Here is a 19,103-nt window from a genome sequence, read left to right on the forward strand (position 1 = left end):
TTTGCACCCTCAGATTTCTGATATTCAAATAGTTGTGTCTCGGCCAAATATTTTCCTATCCTAACAAAGCTTTCAGCTTTCAGATGATTGTTTTTTTTTTTTTAATCATTTATTAAAGACTAACCCTGTTGTACTTTAAACTTGGTGTTTTATGTTGAAAGATGAAGTTGAAGTACAGTAGGACATACTGTATTAAAGGCCTCATCCTTTTTTTTAATTTTTTTATTAACCAAACCTTTTTTATAATTGTGAACCATGATATGCTACAAAGATTTTGTCAGATACTCTTCATGCATCTATTTCCTGACAAAAACATAATAAAAACACATAAAACACCATATGTGACCCTGGACCACAAAACCAGTCTTAAGTCGCTGGGGTATATTTGTAGCAATAGCCAAAAATACATTGCATGGGTCAAAATTTTAGATTTTTCTTTTATGCCAAAAATCATTAGGAAATTAAGTAAAGATCATGTTCCATGAAGATTTTTTGTAAAATTCCTACTGTAAATATATCAAAATGTAATTTTTGATTTGTAAAATGCATTGTTAAGAACCTAATTCGGAGAACTTTAAAGGTGATTTTCTCAGTATTTTGATTTTTTTGCACCCTCAGATTCCTGATTTTCAAATAGATGTATCTCGGTCAAATATTGTTCTATCCTAACAAACTATGCATCAATAGAAAGCTTATTTATTGAGCTTCCATATGATGTATAAATCTCAGTTTTGTAAAATTTTATCTTATGACTGGTTTTGTGGTCCAGGGTCACATATAAAAAAGGAAAATACACAATAAAAGCACTATAAACATGGTTTATAAATCTGAAACCACATGATTGCTTTTCAGAATGAATTTTTTACAACTGTTCAAAGGTTTGCTTATAAGGGCTGCATTTATTTTTTTAAATACTATTTATTAAAAACTAATATTGCGAAATGTTATTTCAATTGTTTTACTATTTTATTTTAAAAATGCAATTTATTTCGGTGATGGAAAACAGTTTTCAGCAGCCATTACCCCAGTCTTCAGTGTCAACATGATCTTTCAGAAATCATTCTGATCTTTCGAAAGAACAGCATTTATTTTGAAATAGTAATCTTTCATAACATTACACATGTCTAGACAGCATCCTTCCTGTAACGATTTCTTTAAAAAAATAAATAATATTTTTGATCCCAAACCTTTGAACGGCCAGTTCAAGTAGTTTTTTTTACTGAGAATTTTCCATACTTTGTGTCCAGCCTGAATTTATGCCCAGATTTCAAAATAGGCACACGTCACACACTATTTTTCCAACTATTTTTGAAACAATTTTCCATTTTTGTGTGTATATTATTGAACTTGCACATATAGAGGCACATATGTGACCCTGGACCACAAAACCAGTCATAAGGTTAAATTTTACAAAACTGAGATGTATACATCATATGAAAGCTCAATAAATAAGCTTTCTGTTGATATATGGTTTGCTAGGATAGGACAATATTTGGCCGAGATACATCTATTTGAAAACCTGGAATCTGAGGGTGCAATAAAATCAAAATACTGAGAAAATCACCTTTAAAGTTGTCCAAATTAAGTTCTTAACAATGCATATTACTAATCAAAAATTACATTTTGATATATTTATAGTAGGAATTTTACAAAAAATTGCATGGAACATGATCTTTACTTAATTTCCTAATGATTTTTGGCATAAAAGAAAAATCAATAATTTTGACCCATACAATGTATTTTTGGCTATTGCTACAAATATACCCCAGCGACTTAAGACTGGTTTTGTGGTCCAGGGTCACATACAGGAATAGAGGCTTTTGTATAACCGCCAGTCTAATCAAGTAAGCTTAAATGTGTTTGGCTTTTATTAGGAGGCTTATGGTAAGGCATCCCATGAATTTTTCCATTCTGCCCAGAAAAGTAGACTCACTATCTAATTGATTTCTATAAGTATTATGGATTATTCACATGGTATAATTAAATCAGCATGAGTATGTGTGTTCAGTAGGTTATGTGTGTATAAGAGAAAGGGAGGCAGATGAGAAAGAATGACTGTGTTTTGAGTGTGTGGAAAAAAATGTAGCATAAACTCTGGAATTTGAACATGCCTTCTGCATTGTTCATTAACACACTCCCAAAATGAGTTCTGATTACATATTTTCATGGTGTGGTTGTGTCGTATTTATGGCTGAATGATAATTTCAGGCCGTAAACACAAGGTAAACATTCCCAAAAATCCACTCTTGCCAAGATCAGTAGAAAATGTACACAAACGCACCTCTTAAATAAACCTGAGCTTCTCCAGGTGTTGATTGCTCATTGTTTATTGTGGGTATTATGTGAATAAGGGTTTTGCATGAGTGGCACAACTAAATTCATCCTTCTAATCCTTGTATATAAAACAAGAATGAAGTCTTAATTTCCCACGCATTGAATTTTAATAACACATTTATTGAAAGTCTATGTACAACTGACAAAATAAATGTGCGTTTGTGTCTTAGGTTTGAGAAACAGCTGCAGGAAGAGGAGAATGCGCTGCAGCAGCAGAGGAGACGTCTGTATAAAGAAGTGTCAGAGGAGAAAGAGCGAATCACACAGCTGGCAGCCAGGTCAGGTTCAAAGGTTGTTTAAGGTCAAATTGCTGAACCATTGGGGGCCAAATGTTTCTAGCCATCACTGTAATATTCTGATTTAATGCTCAAAACATTTCTTACTATAACTATGTTGAAAACAGCTGAGTAGATTTTTTTTTCAGGAGTAGAACGTTCAGAAGAACAGCATTTGTCTGAAAAAAATAAAAAATAAAAAAATAAAAATATATATATATATTAGTGGTGGGCCGTTATCGGCGTTAACGTGCTGTGTTAACGTGAGACTCTTATCGCGCGATAAAAAAAATATCGCCGTTAATCTATTCTCAAAGTTGGGTTGGGAGCTGGGTCTAAACTACGCAAGATATGATGACTTTCACCTTGATATTTTAGCACGGATGACGTATAGCTGGTCGAATTGCACTGTAGGAGGCGAGAACGAGTCTCAACTTCTGTGAAATGACCACATCAAATAAGACGTGCAAACATGGATGCAGTTATGAAGCCGCTTCAGGGCAGGTGCGTGCGTTGCTAGACCCTTTTTACTGGGGCACGCGTGTCCCAGTGAAAATCTGCTGTGCCCCAGTAAAATCTCAAGTTTGAGTTATAATTTACTTTGATAATCCCGAAATAAAGACATTAAACTATATGCAACAACTGAATTGATGCTTCTAAAAGCAACGCAGTTTAATCAAAGCACGGAGAAATCCATGCCCGTGCGCGTCTGTGTATTTACCGGCAACGTTGGTACTTGGTTACACAAGTTTGTATAGGTAATTATGTTGTAAATGCAATTGTCAAGCAGTTTGTGATGCATTTTGGAAACAGGGGATGAGCGCCTGATCTAATGCGCCACCTGGCCCGTTCTCGAAGACTCACTTTTAATCATTATTTGGGTAGCACACATATTCTGAAAATGCCTTCAGCAGAATTCAAATTAGCCATTTTAATCTAGATTAATCTAGATTAATTCCAAGATTTAATCTAGATTAAAAAAATTAATCTATGCCCACCCCTAATATAAATATATATATATATATATATATATTTATACTACAGGGCCGTTGAATGCTTGAATCTGATTGGCTGACGAACGTTCTAGAGGTGTGCATTATATTCAGGGAAACGCACGGCGAACGTAGTTCCAGGCAGCTTTAGACCGCAGTGCATGTCTATATCACTTCGCCATACGATTTCAGTTATTTCAAAGGTCCTTACAGCCCAAAACAGCAAAATAACTAAAACCCACAATGACACTGGCCAAACTTATAAATACAGTAAACATCAGGATAAAAACGACAGATTATTTCCATGTTTTTTCCACAATATATTACGTTTTATTATGTACGGAAAGCACAAACTCTATTTCTCTCGCCCTCTTCTCACTCACCTCACAGACGCACACACATAACAGTACAGTTTGCACTCGCGTTAGCATTCGCGCTAATGTTGTTAGCGCTGCTCTACTTAAAAACGACATGACAGCTCTCACACGCAAGGTAACAACGGCGTGGTCTTGAAGAAAATGAGCTTTAACTGTTAGAGACGATGCTGCCAGTCACCCTTGAGAGACACAGAGGTGAGAGGGGTAAAGTCATACACTTAGTTTCTCTCCCTCACTCTTTCCGTCTGTCTGCTTGTCTTTCGGTCTGTCTAAACTTCATTATTAACGGCATTATTTTGCTATTAACAGCCCGAGCGTCGTTAGTTCTAAAATGACGTTTTGGAACTAGCAACGAAGCTGTTGAATGAGCTGCGTAAGAAATTAATCCTACTCACAATAGCATTTTAAGGATAAAAACCGGACGAATGTCTTGAAATATATCACTTGATCGATGTCTTGAGGTGTGGTAACTGTAGTATAAGCGGAATAATTGACTTCGGGCCGTAGAATTCTACGAAAATAATGCACACCCGAGGTGTAACGGCCACTCCGCTTCGCGTCGTGACCGCATCACCACCTCTGGTGTGCATTATTTTCTAAGAATTCTACGGCCCGTCGTCAATTATTCCTTACATATACTGACTCAAATCTTTTGAATGGTATAGTGTATAAAAAAAGCTTTTTGTTTCAGATAAATGCTGAACTTTGGATCTTTCTATTCATCAAAGAATCCTGAAAACAATTTACTCAACAGTTTTAAATATTGATAATAATTATAATAATAAAAAAAAATATGTTTCTTGAACAGCAAATCAGCATATTACAATGATTTCTGAAGGATCATGTGACTGAAGACTGGAGTAATGATGCTGAAAATGTAGCTTTGATCACAGTTATAAATTACGTTTTTAAATATATTCAAATAGAAAGCAGTTATTTTAAATAGTAAAAATATTTCACAATATTACTGCTTTTGCTGTATTCTGGATCAAAAAATAAGTGCAGGCCTGGTGAGCAGAAGACATTCAGAAGACTGGTAGTATATCTAAAAAATGTTTGTAGAAAACATTATGGCAAACATCACAGTTATTCAGATTTAGTTTAAAGTAAAAGGAAAGGACGTGACTTATGGCCAAGTATGGTGACCCATACTTGGAATTTGTGCCCTGCATTTAACCCATCCAGTTATTACTACTACAATAACTAAACATACTTACACTGTTTTTAATTTGTCCTGCTACTGGTGTCTCTATTAAATGCATGTTTCCTCAGTTTTACCTGTTAATTATAGCCATTCAACATTACAGTATAATTGAAAGCTGTTATTACATATTTTAGGTGATTTTAAAACAATCTTTACCTAACCTATAAATTGTATATGCATAAATTCTACAGATTAACCTTTATTCAAGCTACAAAAGGTAATCAGCAACTAGAGCAGTAGAGTGATTATCTTTTTCTTTTGTTCTTTGATTTACATCAATGACAGACTTTAGCAGGTTTCACTTTAAAAGCAGCGCAGCCTCTTTAAAACCTGATGCACATGACGCATATCTGACAAACATCTGATTATCTTCATTTAAGACTACATTTTAACCTATATGTGACCCTGGACAACAAAACCAGTCTTAAGTCGCTGGGGTATATTTGTAGCAATAGCCAAAAATACATTGTATGGGTCAAAATTATTTATTTTTCTTTTATGTCAAAAATCATTAGGAAATTAAGTAAAGATCATGTTCCATGAAGATTTTTTGTAAAATTCCTACTGTAAACATATCAAAATGTAATTTTTGATTTGTAATATGCATTAAGAACCTAATTTGGACAACTTTAAAGGTGATTTTCTCAGTCTTTTTGATTTTTTTGCATCCTCAGATTTCTCATTTCAAATAGATGTATCTCAGCCAAATATTGTCCTATCCTAACAAACCATACATCAATAGAAAGCTTATTTATTGAGCTTTCATATGATGTATAAATCTCAGTTTTGTCAAATTTCACCTTATGACTGGTTTTGTGGTCCAGGGTCACATATAAGACTACGTTTACGAGGTAACTCACCAAAACCATGCATTTTGAAGGATAAAGAAGGGAAATGTTATTCTTCCCAAATGAAGCAGCAATATCTTCACAGGTAAAAGTTATTAGAATCTCAGGAACAAGCTGGCCATCACACTGCTCTGACCTTATCAGCCCGTTTGTATTCCATTATTGGATTCGCTTTTGACGTTGATGACCGAACAGCTAATCATGATGATCTTATGTTCGGAAAAGATTATTTTATTCTAAATGGCTACATTGCATTGTTAAATTTCCTTACATATACATATATAATTTTAGGCCCTGGCTACGGCAGTTAAGTGCATGTTCTTTTTGCAGTGAGTGTACAAAAGAGAGGGACTAGACGAAAGTTAAAGGAGTAAAAAAAATTACAGATAATGTACTCACCCCCTTGTCATCAAGATGTTCATGTCTTTCTTTCTTCAGTCGTAAAGAAATTGTTTTTTGAGGAAAACGTTTCAGGATTTCTCTCCATATAATTGACTTCTATGGTGCCCCCAAGTTTGAACTTCCAAAATGCAGTTTAAATGCAGCTTCAAAGGGCTCTAAATGATCCCAGCCGAGGAAGAAGATAGTTTTGCTAGAGAAGACCCTTCTTTCCTCGGCTGTGATCATTTAGAGCCCTCTGAAGCTGCATTTTGGAAGTTCAAACTCGGGGGCTCCATAGAAGTCCATTATATGGAGAGAAATCCTGAAATGTTTTCTTCAAAAAACATATGACATGAACATCTTAGATGACAAGGGGGTGAGTACATTATTTATAAGTTTTGGTCTGAAAGTGAACTACTCCTTTAAGTTATAACTAAATGGGAATATGTTTGTGTGTCAAATAGGCAGCATGCTGAGCTGGAGGACTTAAGGAAGCAGTTGGAAGGCAACAGCTCTTTGGCATCAAGAGCGCTGAGAGAAGAGCTGGAGAAAAGCAGAGAAGACCAGGAGAGACGACACCAGGTAAAGATCTGCACTTCTTCTCATACACAAACAGATGTATTAAAACATTTTTCTCACCCTCTTTCACTTTAACATAAAAGGATATGTGTAGCAAATAACTTTTATAGCATTCACTTTTATTGTATAGAATAAAGCTTGTATTTTTTTTAGTGTGTCTTCCACACAAAAAAGGAAGTTATCCACGTTTGGTGACACATGAGGTTGTTAACTACGCATTTGAGGCTTTGTGAATCACTTTTAATTGTTACACATCAAATCACATGCTTTTGTTGTATAACTAATACTTTATGTGAGTAATGCCCAGTTAAACAGCATTAAAACGTGATGCAGTCATTCGGTCTGAATCAGCAAACAACTGGAAGCCAGCAGTAAATGTGTGTCAACTTTCAGTTTTAGTGATACCAACCGGTTTTTACGTTTCAGGAAATGTCTTCTGAATATTTGTTATACTATGCAACACTTATCTCCTTCCTCCATTCTCCTATATGCATCATCCCTTTTCTAAACCTAGCCTTAAAGGGATAGTTCGAGCATTTAAGACATGAAGTTGTATTCAGTCCTTATCAGCACTATAGTGTATACACACTGACCCACACTGCGTTCACCTCCCTGGTCAGAGTTCTGGCCGCTGGAAGTTTTTCAAGAAAGTAGTCACGGTTAGTTTCCGGGGCCTCAAAACTGTGCGTTTTTACGTGAAAAAAATATATGCGTTTCAAAGCTTGATTAATTTACATCACAAAAAACACTCCTGACAAAAATCATACCTCAGTTTTAATCGGCACTATATTCTTTCCGTTTCCATCAATCCGCGCTGCTGTCAGTTCGCACGTTCCGATCAGCTGTTGATAGCGCGACTCGCTGACAACATGTCTGACTACGAAACTTCTGATGATGAAACCAATTTTAGCACAATGTCAGACGGAACAGACGATATATATATATTTTTATATCAGACCTCGTTTCACGTGATTTCCACAGGAGTCTAAACATCAGATTGTTTACTGTACAGTTTAGACATGGGATCTCCAGTCCTCGTGAGCTACTGTCTTGCTGGTTTTAGTCTTTCTCTGATGCAACACACCTGACTCAAATCAACGTGTACTTAGCAGGCTTGTACAGAATGTCTCATTTGAGAAAGGTGTCCTGTCATAGGAAAACATCGAGCTGCAGGAATGTAGCTCACGATGACCGGAGTTGGAGATACCTGGTTTTTGACCTACCTGTATGTAGGATACAGGATAACACGATGATACCGACACACGTTCCGCATAGTTACAGACAATAACAAATATAGCAAAGCATCATATTTTGTTGTGTTTTAAAGATTCAATTAAATTCATTAGTTATGACATTTGCCGATTTTCTCACCACATAGACAGTCGATTATTGTCGATGCTATCACTGCCCCGGTTAGAATATTCTCAGTGTAACGTTAGCCTAAAAACCGACGTTAGCTTCAAAATAAACCTGTCGTATGCGACATAAAGTTAGTAAATAGAGCTTACCCGTGGTACTGGTACAGCAGAACTCTTTAAAATCCGTTTTTTTTATTTTTCCTCCTTGGTTGGGGATGTAATCGTCTTCGCTGAAGTGAGCATTGCACACACGAAAATCCTTGATACTGGATATTTTAGCTCCCGCAGAGTAGCCGATGGCAACCAGCCAAAGCTGTCTCATAACTATATCAGAAACAGGAAAACGATGGAATCTGAACGGCGATCCCTGCACGTTCTTGTGGTCACAACCTGGGAATTTACAAGTTCGCACCATTGTTAATTTTCTACTTTTTACGTCGTTGTCATTCGAGTGTGTAATGGAACAGCTGATCGGAACGTGCGAACTGACAGCAGCGCGGATTGATGGAAACGGAAAGAAAATAGTGCCGATTAAAACTGAGGTATGATTTTTGTCAGGAGTGTTTTTTGTGATGTAAATTAATCAAGCTTTGAAACGCATATATTTTTTTCACGTAAAAACGCACAGTTTTGAGGCCCCGGAAACTAACCGTGACTACTTTCTTGAAAAACTTCCAGCGGCCAGAACTCTGACCAGGGAGGTGAACGCAGTGTGGGTCAGTGTGTATACACTATAGTGCTGATAAGGATTGCATACAACTTCATGTCTTAAATGCTCGAACTATCCCTTTAAAGTCCCCCTGAAATCAAAATTAAAGTTTTTTGGCTTTTAGTAGGAATATATTAGCCTTAAGGTTATCTATAAGTTAGTGTGCTTCAAAACAAAGACAAAATTCACGTTTACAAGATATGAGCATTCAAAACTTACAGTCTCGTCACTTCCGCTAATATGAATCAAGGATTTTGATGATATCACCGTGCACTTCAGTTTCTCATCAAACGTTCTGTCCAATCAAATGCTCTCTAGAGTCCGTATTGTCCCGCCCCCTACACAGAGACGCAATACACGGAGCAGATCATATGCGCTCATATGTGCGATCGGCATGTATTAAACTACACAGCCTCAGCATGATTATGATCACTAATTCGTTTTAACAAGAGTTTCATATTGAATCTGTGGGGTAATTTATTAGTCTGTGGCTGTCATAAGCTTATAAATGCGGCTTTACCGAGCTCAACGGCTGTGGCCCGAGCAGATATTAATGGAACGCTATTGGCTATTCAAAATTAGTGGGCGGGGCTTGGTGATATGTTTTTGTTTCAGTTAAAAGTACGTCACCACATAGAATAACGCTGCGTGTTTCAAGGCACTTCAGTGGACCTTTAAGGCTTTCAGGCACAGAACACAAATTACCTGTTTGTTTAGAAATGTGAACATATGTTTGCAGAGGTTGAAAGCACCTTTGTTGTGGTGATATTGAATAATATCCTATTCTTTTGGTTCTGTTTAATTGCGTTTTTGTCTGTATTTCTCATTAGGTTGAAATAAAGGCCCTGAAGGAAAGACTTGAGATTGAGAAACAGACATGGGAAGAAAATTACATGAAAAAAGAGGTATGTGTTTTTGACCTCACATATATTATCTTGTATATTTTATCTTATTCTGTGCATATTTTGCATGTTTACAGTGAGAAAATGCATATTTGAGAAGTATCTGTTTCCACAGAAATATTAGGCTGCACAACTGTTTTCAATATGTTCTTGAGCACCGATTCATCATATTAGAATGATTGGTGATGATAAAGGATCATGTGACAATGAAGACTGGAGTAATGGCTGCTAAAAATTCAGCTTTGCATCGCAAAAATAAATTACATTTTAAAATATATGAAAATAGAAAAGGTTTTTTTTTAAATTGTAATAATATTTTACAATATTATCATTTGTACTGTATTTTTGATCAAATAAATGCAATCTTGGTGAGCATAAAAGACTTTCAAAACTAAATAATAAAATAAAACACTCCAAACTTTTGAATGGTAGGTTATTGTTATATTTTATTGCTCTAACCTAGTCAGAATTTCTTAGCAAATGCTTTCCAAATGTAAATGACCTCCATTATAATCCATCTTATGTCAACAAAAGTTGAAGGTATTAACAAAGTACTTGGCTGTGTTGTAATTTCTCAGGCTTAGTGTGTTTACACACCCCTAGTTCAAACAAATGCTGTCAAATATCTCTGTATTAACAAGGCCACAGATGGTTTACAACTGCAAATTAACGTGAGGTTAAAAAGTCTCCGTGTTGATCTAAGAACACTGTGTTTCCTTTCACAGGAAGCATGGCTGCTAACCAGAGAAAGGGAGCTTAAAGAGGAAGTGCGTCGTGGGAGAGACAAAGAGATCGAGCTGGCCATTCATAGACTAGAGGAGGAGACCAGAGGGGCAAGAGAGGAGTGCGAGAGAGCTGCCGACAACCGGTGTGTTTCCTCTTCCTGTTTGTGTGAGCCTAAATGTCACTGGAGATCTGGATAGCACAGGATGTTACAGTTCAACCCACATGCATTTCAGTAGAAGTAAATGTGCATCTGTTTAATTAGCAAAGATTGTAAGTTTTCCTGCTGACTAATTTGCTTGTAAACCAGTACAAAAGCAATTATTTATTGTAATAATTAGCATATTAGAATGATTTCTGAAGGATGATTGGAAGACAGGATGACACTGAAGACTGGCATTTTATTCAAATTTCACTTTTGCATCCTGCTTGCTCCCTCCAATTCAAATTATCATCATAGATTGATAGTTTCAGCAGGTTTTGAATAAAACTAAATACTTGTGGGTCTAGACAATTTGCACTTTCCCATTTACATTTAAGCCCATCCTTTTAACATATGACAGAAGAGCTGTGGTTTTTTTCCAAACTGAATGTAAATTTGTATGGTATGTATACTTGTGTGTCCAGGATAAAGCGCGTGAGGGAGAAATACGAGGCCGAGCTCAGAGACCTTGAGCGTTCGGAGAGAACAGCCCTGCAGAAACAGCAGGAGATTAGAGAGAAACACAATGAGATGGAGGCAGAGCTCCTCCGGCTGCAGTCGCTTTTACGACAACGCGAGCAGGAGATAAGCGACCTCACCCAGGTAACAGTCAATATGGTGACACTGCTTTGCTAGTCCACACTCATTAACGCATATAGGTTACTTATAAATCGACAGACTCTTTGTTGAGATGGTAACCAAAGGGATTCAGTTTTCAAGTAACTATTCTGGGTCTCTAATGATTGTATTATTAATAAGTGGTCTTAAATGAACAAACAGTAATTAGAATTTATTTAGACTAATTTAAGTCTAACACCAAATAACACCAAAACAAAGCATCACTTTGAGTCAGTGAGTTAGTCATTCAGGACAAAAGCTAGGCATCGCGTGATATGCTGAATGACTTTGGACCCTTTCTGTTTAACGTCACACCTGAGTGTCACTGCCACTGTGTGAAACGACTGAAAATAGATTGTGGTCTAACCGATTGTTGTTATATAAGATGTCAAGCCTCATAGAGTTAGCACGTGACACACCAGGCCAGTTGCTTCACTCGCATAGATACAGGGGTGAATGTCATACTCTACCAGTCAAAAGTTTTTGCACAGTAAGATTTTTTTATGTCTTTTTAAAGAAGTCTCTTCTGCTCACCAGGCCTGCCTTTATTTGATTCTAAGTACAGTAAAAACAGTCAAATTTTAAAATATTTTTACCATTTAAAATAACTGTTTTCTATTTGAATATATTTAAAAAAGTAATTTATTCCTGTGATCAAAGCTAAATTTTCAGCATCATTACTCCAGTCTTCAGTGTCACATGATCATTCAGAAATCATTCTAATATGCTGGTTTGCTGTTCAAGAAACTGTTTTTTTTTATTATTATTATTATTATTATTATTATTATTATTATTATTATTATTATTATCAATATTTAAAACCATTAAGTACATTTTTTCAGCATTTTTTGATAAAGATAAAGAAATTAATATTTTTGTTTAGCAAGGATGCTGTAAGTCGATCAAAAGTGATGATAAAGATATTTATAATGTTACAAAAGATTTCTATTTCAGATAAATGCTGTTCTCCTGAACTTTCTATTCATCAAAGACACCTGAAAAAATCTACTTGGCTGTTTTCAACATAATAATAATAATTGTTTTTTGAGCAGCAAATCAGAATATTAGAATTATTTCTGACGGATCATGTCACTGGAGTAATGATGCTAAAAATTCAGCTTTGAAATCACAGGAATAAATCCATTTTTTAATATATTCAAATGTAAAACAGTTATTTTAAATATTAAAAATATTTCAAAATTTCACAGTTTCTGCTGTGCTTTGGATCACATAAATGCAGGCTCTATTAGCAGAAGAGTCTTCTAAAAAAACATAAAAAATCTTGCTGTTCAAAAACTTTTGACTGGTAGTGTAAAATTAATTAAATTTATCCCTAAAATTATAATAATTTCATATAATAAATAAAGCCTATTTCACCCAAAAATCAAAATTTGCTTGAAATATACTCTCCCTTAGTTCATCCAAGATGTGGATGAGTTTATTTCTTTATCACAACAGAACAGAAGTTTAGCATAACATTACATTACACTTGCTCACCAGTGAGTCCTCTGCAGTGAATGAGTGCTATAAGAATGTCCAAACAACTGATAAAAACATCACAAATCCAATCCATCAATGAATGTTTTATGAAGTGAAAAGCTGCATGTTTGTGATAAATGAATCCATCATTAAGACATTTTAAACTTTAAACCGTTGCGAGTCTATAATCCATAATAATGCTGCCTTCAGTGAAAAAGTTGTCTTGTATGAATCAGGAGAGAAATATGCACTGATCGTGCAGCTTTTATAAGCCAAAACTGTTCTAAAAATAGGTTATGTTATAGGTAAAAATAGTGTTATTATGGATTATGATTTTTTTTTAATTATAATGGATTATGAAATTTTTTTTGAAGCAAAGTTAAAAGTTTCTTACAAAAATGCAGCTTTTCACTTTGTAAGACATTTACAGATTGACTGGAGTCGGGTGGATTACTTGTCAGTTATTGTGATGTTTTTATCAGTCGTTTGGACTTTTTTTTTTTTTTTTTTTGACGGCACCCATTCTCTGCTACAATTGCTGGTAACACTTTAGAATAGTGAACACTTATTCACTATTAACTACGACTTTTCCCTCAATAAATTCCTAATTTTCTACTTCTTATTAGTTAGTAAGGTAGTTGTTAAGTTTAGGTATTGGGTAGAATTAGAGATGTAGAATAAGGCATTAATATGTGCTTAATTAGTACTAATAAATGGATAATATTCTAGTAATATGCATGCTAATAAGCAACCAGTTAAGAGACTGTAAAATAAAGTGTTACCCATTTGCTTTATAAGATTTGCTCTCCTAAGAATCACTTATTTTGTTTTGTTTGTTTTTCATGGTTTTCACTCAGCTTCCTTCCTCATGCTTTGTTTTGCACTCTTTTTATGTTGTGGCTCACAGGCCCGTGACAAGTTATCAGATGAGCGCCGTAGTCTAGCAGAAGTGATCAGACAGGAGTTTGCAGAACGGCTGGTCGAGACGGAGGAAGAGAATAGGAGGATGAAAATGGAGGTCTCTGAGGCCAAGGCACGACTGCGCTTAGAAGTAGAAAAAGTGACCAGAGAGAAAGAAGAGGAACTTGCAGAAGTGCATCAAAGGTCAGAGGCGAAGAGTATTTTTCTATTAGTTCCTTGTTTGGAAGATGAAATGTTCCCTATATGCTTGGTTTAAGTTTTTGGTCTCATACACAATGAAAATACTCTCTCTTTCTATTATAGAGTGAAGTCAGCTATTTTGAAGAAGGAAGAGACTGTTAATAACCTGCGGAAGCAGCATGAGGTAAATAGTAACACATCTGATTCAGTGTATTTGCCTGTTGCCTGTGTATGTTTTGATTTACAACTATTTTCTTTGCTTCTCCTTTGTCTTTCAGGCTGCAGTGAAGAGAGCAGATCATCTTGAGTCTTTGTTGGAACAGCAGAGAAAACTGCTGTTAGGGAAATGATTGACAAGGGTATTGATCCCCAAGAGATCCCCCACAGCCCTTTCCTTCTGTCATACCGTCCATCTTCCTGCACAAAGAAACTTTCTTTTAGTTTTTTAGTTTTCGGTTTTATTTGTTTTGATGGATTCTGGATGAACGTTTTGGTTCCACCAGACTTCTCATCCAGAAAGGCAGCCGTTGGCATTCCCATGGGAACAAGGCAAGAAATAAGAGAGGAATTTAATCTTCTCCAGGATTCCTGGAGAGGCTTTTGTGGGTCTCTCTTGCACGGATATGACCAAATTACAGACTCCTTTCAGCCACCGGTTTGACACAGCCAAATGAATTTAAGCATAGAAAAAAACACACACACACACAATTTCCTCACTGAAGTTTAGATCTAGTTTGTTGTTGAAACTTATAAAACCTTGCCTCATAAACTTGTGGACATTTCACCCCAGAATCAAAATATATAAGTAAGAAATGTCTTTTGTCTAAGCAAAACTAAACAGTTTCTGTGTTAAATATATTATTTAAGTTGTAAAGTATTTATACTTTTTTTTTTTTTTGTTTACTTTTAATTTATGGTTGTATAATACTCACTTTAGTCATGGAAATCTAATGAAAATCACAATTGAGATTAATAGGAGTTACAAAGCCCTCAAATGTAAAACAGTGTCATGAAAATTTACACAATGCAAAATGGTCCTAAAGTAAGCTTTATTTTCTTTATGCAAAATAGCATTTTTTACATTTGATATTTTGATTAAGGGGTTAAATCTGCATGCTTTAGTGAGTTCACCCAAGAAGTGGAAAGCCCCTTTTACTGGGCACAAAGGCATTCACAGTAAAATGTTCCAGATGTTTCTGTAACTGCATACCCGTCTCTCTCCAGCACTGGAATAAGGAAAATGGGTGGAGATTACAGTGGACAGGCAAAGGCTATGAAATCGAGTAGACAAGTTAACCCTTTACATTAAAGAGGAGAAGCTTAACCCCCCCACCAACACAAACATCCCCACTCCCCTTGCCTTTTGTGCATTGCATACAGATGCCTTTTGTCCTAATGCCCCTCTGAGCTATCTCTAAATTACAGGAGATGTCCCAAAAGCCCTTAGGACACCTAAACATGCTCACACAGAGCTCTCGGTGAGGCCCAGTTCTAGTGTAGACATCAGAGAAATGATGGCAGCACAGTTAGACGATAGAGATTTTAGAAGGTATGTTGACAGCAGAGCAGTAGATGGTGAAGAGAAGTATGGAGTGTCTCTTTAGATTGATAGGGACTTGACAGTAGGTTGCACAGCTCTCACAGTAATAAGATGTCATAAACTGAGGTGAGAGACCTGGTTGAGGTTCAGTTGAGATGGATGTAGAAAGTTGGGTAGATAAAAATATCAGATGGATAGTAAATTAAAAGGATGACAGTGTTTATGGTTAGGAAAAGTAGAGCTGGGTTTAACAAAACGTGGTACACAGATTTGCCAAGTTGGAGGTTTCTGAATCAACATACACGGTTGTCGCGGTCATTGAAGTTTCAGGAAATTTTAAAATCGAGTGGAAATGAAATAGTAAATATATACATAGAAATAATAAATATATACTATAGGTAAAAGTGGCTAAAAATTGTTTTCACTAACTGAAATAAAAATGAAATCTAAATATTAAATGGAAAACCTAAATTTTAAAAATCTAAACGAAAATTAGAAATAAAATTGAAATAAGTTGGATATAAAGCATTAAAACTACTAAAATGATTAGTAATTAGTATTAGTATATTTTAATATTATTAGTTTAATTTAATATTAGAATACTTTATTTCTAGCAATTGAGTTTTTATCTCACAATTCTGATTTTGTTTCTCGCAGTTGCAAGTTTTTATCTTGCAATTCTGACTTTATTTCTCGCAATTGAGTTTTTATCTCACAATTCTGAATTTATTTCTGGCTATTGAAAGTTTTTATCTTGCAATTCTGACTTATTTCTCACCATTGAGAGTTTTTATCTCATAATTCTGACTTTATTTCCCGCAATTGAGTTTCTATCTCGCAATTTGGACTTTAATTCTCGCAATTGAGTTTATATCTGGAATTGAAGCACTACAATTACTAAAGCTAAACTAAATAAATTAAAAAATAAATTGAATAACAAAAGTGACACTACTAAAACTTAAAATGAAAATGAAAATTGAAAATATATAAAAAATAATTAATTTTAATTAGTACAAATATTAATAATTCAAGATTCAAAGATTCAATTAAAAATATTAATAAATACTATAATAGTATATAATTGTTACTAAAATAACATTAAATAGCAGCCATAGAAATGTCTGATTTGTGAGCAAATTAATGTTATTATTATTAATATTATCATCAGTCATAATTCGGATATATAGTCGTAAAAGTCGCAATTCTAAGAAATAAAGTCACAATTCTGAGAAATAAAGTTGCAATTTTGAGAAATAAATTCTTAATTCTGAGAAATAAAGTTGCAAATCTGAGAAAAAAGTTTTTCACTTAACTCACAATTGAGTTTATATCATACAATTATGACTATATTTCTCAGAATTAAGTGATATAAACTTGCAGTAGTGAGAAAAAAAGTTACAATTGCAAGATATAAACTCACAATTGCGAGAAATAATTTCGCAATTCTGACTTTATCTCACAATTCTGACTTTATTTCTCACAAATGTGAGTTTATACCATGCAATTCTGAAAAAAAAGTCAGAATTTTAAAATAACAAGTTGCAATAAACTTTTTTTTTTTCGTTTTAATATTCAGTGGCGGATATGGGCTTCCATAGAATTGCTCCAATTCACACATTGGTCTGAATGATTAATTAATGGCTTATTACTCTGAATATAAATGATTAAAAAAAATCCCAATCCAAGAATCCCAAACGACTGGAAAGATCATTGAAAAACCATGGGAATTCACTAGGAGGTGAAAACTCAGAATATCCTGCAACAGTTGCCAATTGGATTTTAGGGTTTACTCTTTTCACATTAAATTTAGGTGTAGTCCATTGTTTGGAAATTACTTTTACTTCACATGATTGTTGTTCTAGCATTAACACCAAGATGTTAATGAGGAAACCTCCTTCTTGGTAAAATGACTGTGAGCCTGGGGAGATGTAGCATGACTGGTATTCGCTCTGTGGTTTCAAGCACAACTAAAAGCCCTCCAATCTCTCATTCTCTCTCTTCTCAGTATAGCAAGAGAGCGGCCTACCCAAGAGAGCAACAGAGACAAATGCAATTCAGCAGGAGTTGGGGTGGCAGGGTGGGGGAGGTGCTTCAAAACTCACAAGTCTCCATTGTTTCCTGTTATGAAATCCCTACATTGATTTTTGACACAACTTTTAGATTATTAGCAGACTTTTTTAAAGCTTTCAAGTGAACAATAATAACACAGGCCAGAAAAGCAGTGAATGTTAACACTGTTATCTTGGGAAGGTTTGAGCCAGATGTTTAATCTGATTAGGCAACTTCAGTTCTTGTATCCAAAGCGAATTTCCTCTTTATCTACAAAAAAAAAATACTCTTTTGTTAGGGAAGTTGATTTCTGTGCCAAACTAAATTGTGCTTAACTACGTGAGCAAGCCGTAACCAACTTCCCAATGTAAAACTCCTTCCTTGTACCATTTTTTGATGGATTTTGTATATCAGATTCTTCCTGATGTGTGAGCTGTTTGCTGAACGCAGCCACATTAGAAAAGGTCAGAATGAAAAGTGCCTCATTCCTGTTCTCTAATGAGAGGATCAGGTGTCTCATTTCAGGACAGAGAGGGATCGCCAGACTGAGCTCAAACTGTCCTCGCTGGAGACCAATTGCAGTATCCAGCAGACTCGAGCGTAAAGAGATTTCTCTGAGGCATAATTTCATGAGTCACCTGTTGACATCACACTTTAATGTGTGTGTGTGTGTGTATCCAAGGTCAGTTGGATGCATTTTATCAGAACCCCAGTGTGAGGTTCAAGCCGTTAAAACATTCTGAGAATGTTTCAGATGCGTTTCGTGAAGGTTAGAAGTCCATTTTGGCAGCAGATGCAGGTCCTTGGCTGTCTTTCTGCCTTCGGATGGCAGCGTGGTTGGCATGGCCGGTGTTTTTCAGTCCCGCTTGTGCCAATGAACCATTCTTTTGTGAGCGTAGTGTTTAATAGCCAAGCGCCGGACGCCATTTTACTGGCCTTTTGTAACTGTGGTCTGAGAAACACTACTTTTATTATCTTAATTAATGTCTGAGATCATTTTACCCTTCCCTCTTCGAGTTTTGTTTTTGCATGTCAAAAGTTTTTAAGTAATTTAAATGTGCCCTTTAACACGTAGCTCTTAATTTGATTCTTTTACCCACATTCTGTATTTTGGTCGAGTTTAATAGCTATGTTTTCAAGAAATAAAAAATAATAATCTTGTCAGTACGAAAATAAATCTTTAAATGAGTTTGTTGATGACTTCTTTTTTTTTTTTTTTTTCTTTCTCCCCCTCTTGCAATACCCAATAATTATAATCACTCCCATTCTCCAAAGTCCACTCCCTGAAATGACATTCAGATCTGGTGCATTTTGTTTGGCTTTTAGTCCCTATTCTATTCAAGTTGTTCCACTATCACTGGTGGAATGAATTTCCAAGTTTCATCTGAAGTGCAATCCATTGCAATCTTATTTTGGAGCACTTATCTAACTA

The 19,103-nt window shown here is 35.3% G+C and overlaps 1 protein-coding gene across 1 annotated transcript in view; it reads left to right on the plus strand.

The window, feature by feature from the left end:
• The window catches only part of cep131 (centrosomal protein 131), a 36,581-nt gene extending 17,721 nt beyond the window's left edge, over positions 1–18,860 (plus strand). Inside the window, exons 20-27 of the mRNA XM_073827787.1 lie at positions 2,505–2,612; positions 6,876–6,993; positions 9,888–9,962; positions 10,685–10,827; positions 11,310–11,487; positions 13,889–14,085; positions 14,206–14,266; positions 14,361–18,860. Coding sequence (XP_073683888.1) covers positions 2,505–2,612; positions 6,876–6,993; positions 9,888–9,962; positions 10,685–10,827; positions 11,310–11,487; positions 13,889–14,085; positions 14,206–14,266; positions 14,361–14,432 — 952 coding nt within the window. The 3' untranslated portion in view covers positions 14,433–18,860. The remainder of the gene's footprint in view (positions 1–2,504; positions 2,613–6,875; positions 6,994–9,887; positions 9,963–10,684; positions 10,828–11,309; positions 11,488–13,888; positions 14,086–14,205; positions 14,267–14,360) is intronic.
• Positions 18,861–19,103: the final 243 nt, after the last annotated feature.

This window comes from Garra rufa, chromosome 22 (genome assembly GCF_049309525.1).
Source record: "Garra rufa chromosome 22, GarRuf1.0, whole genome shotgun sequence".
NCBI lineage: Eukaryota > Metazoa > Chordata > Actinopteri > Cypriniformes > Cyprinidae > Garra > Garra rufa.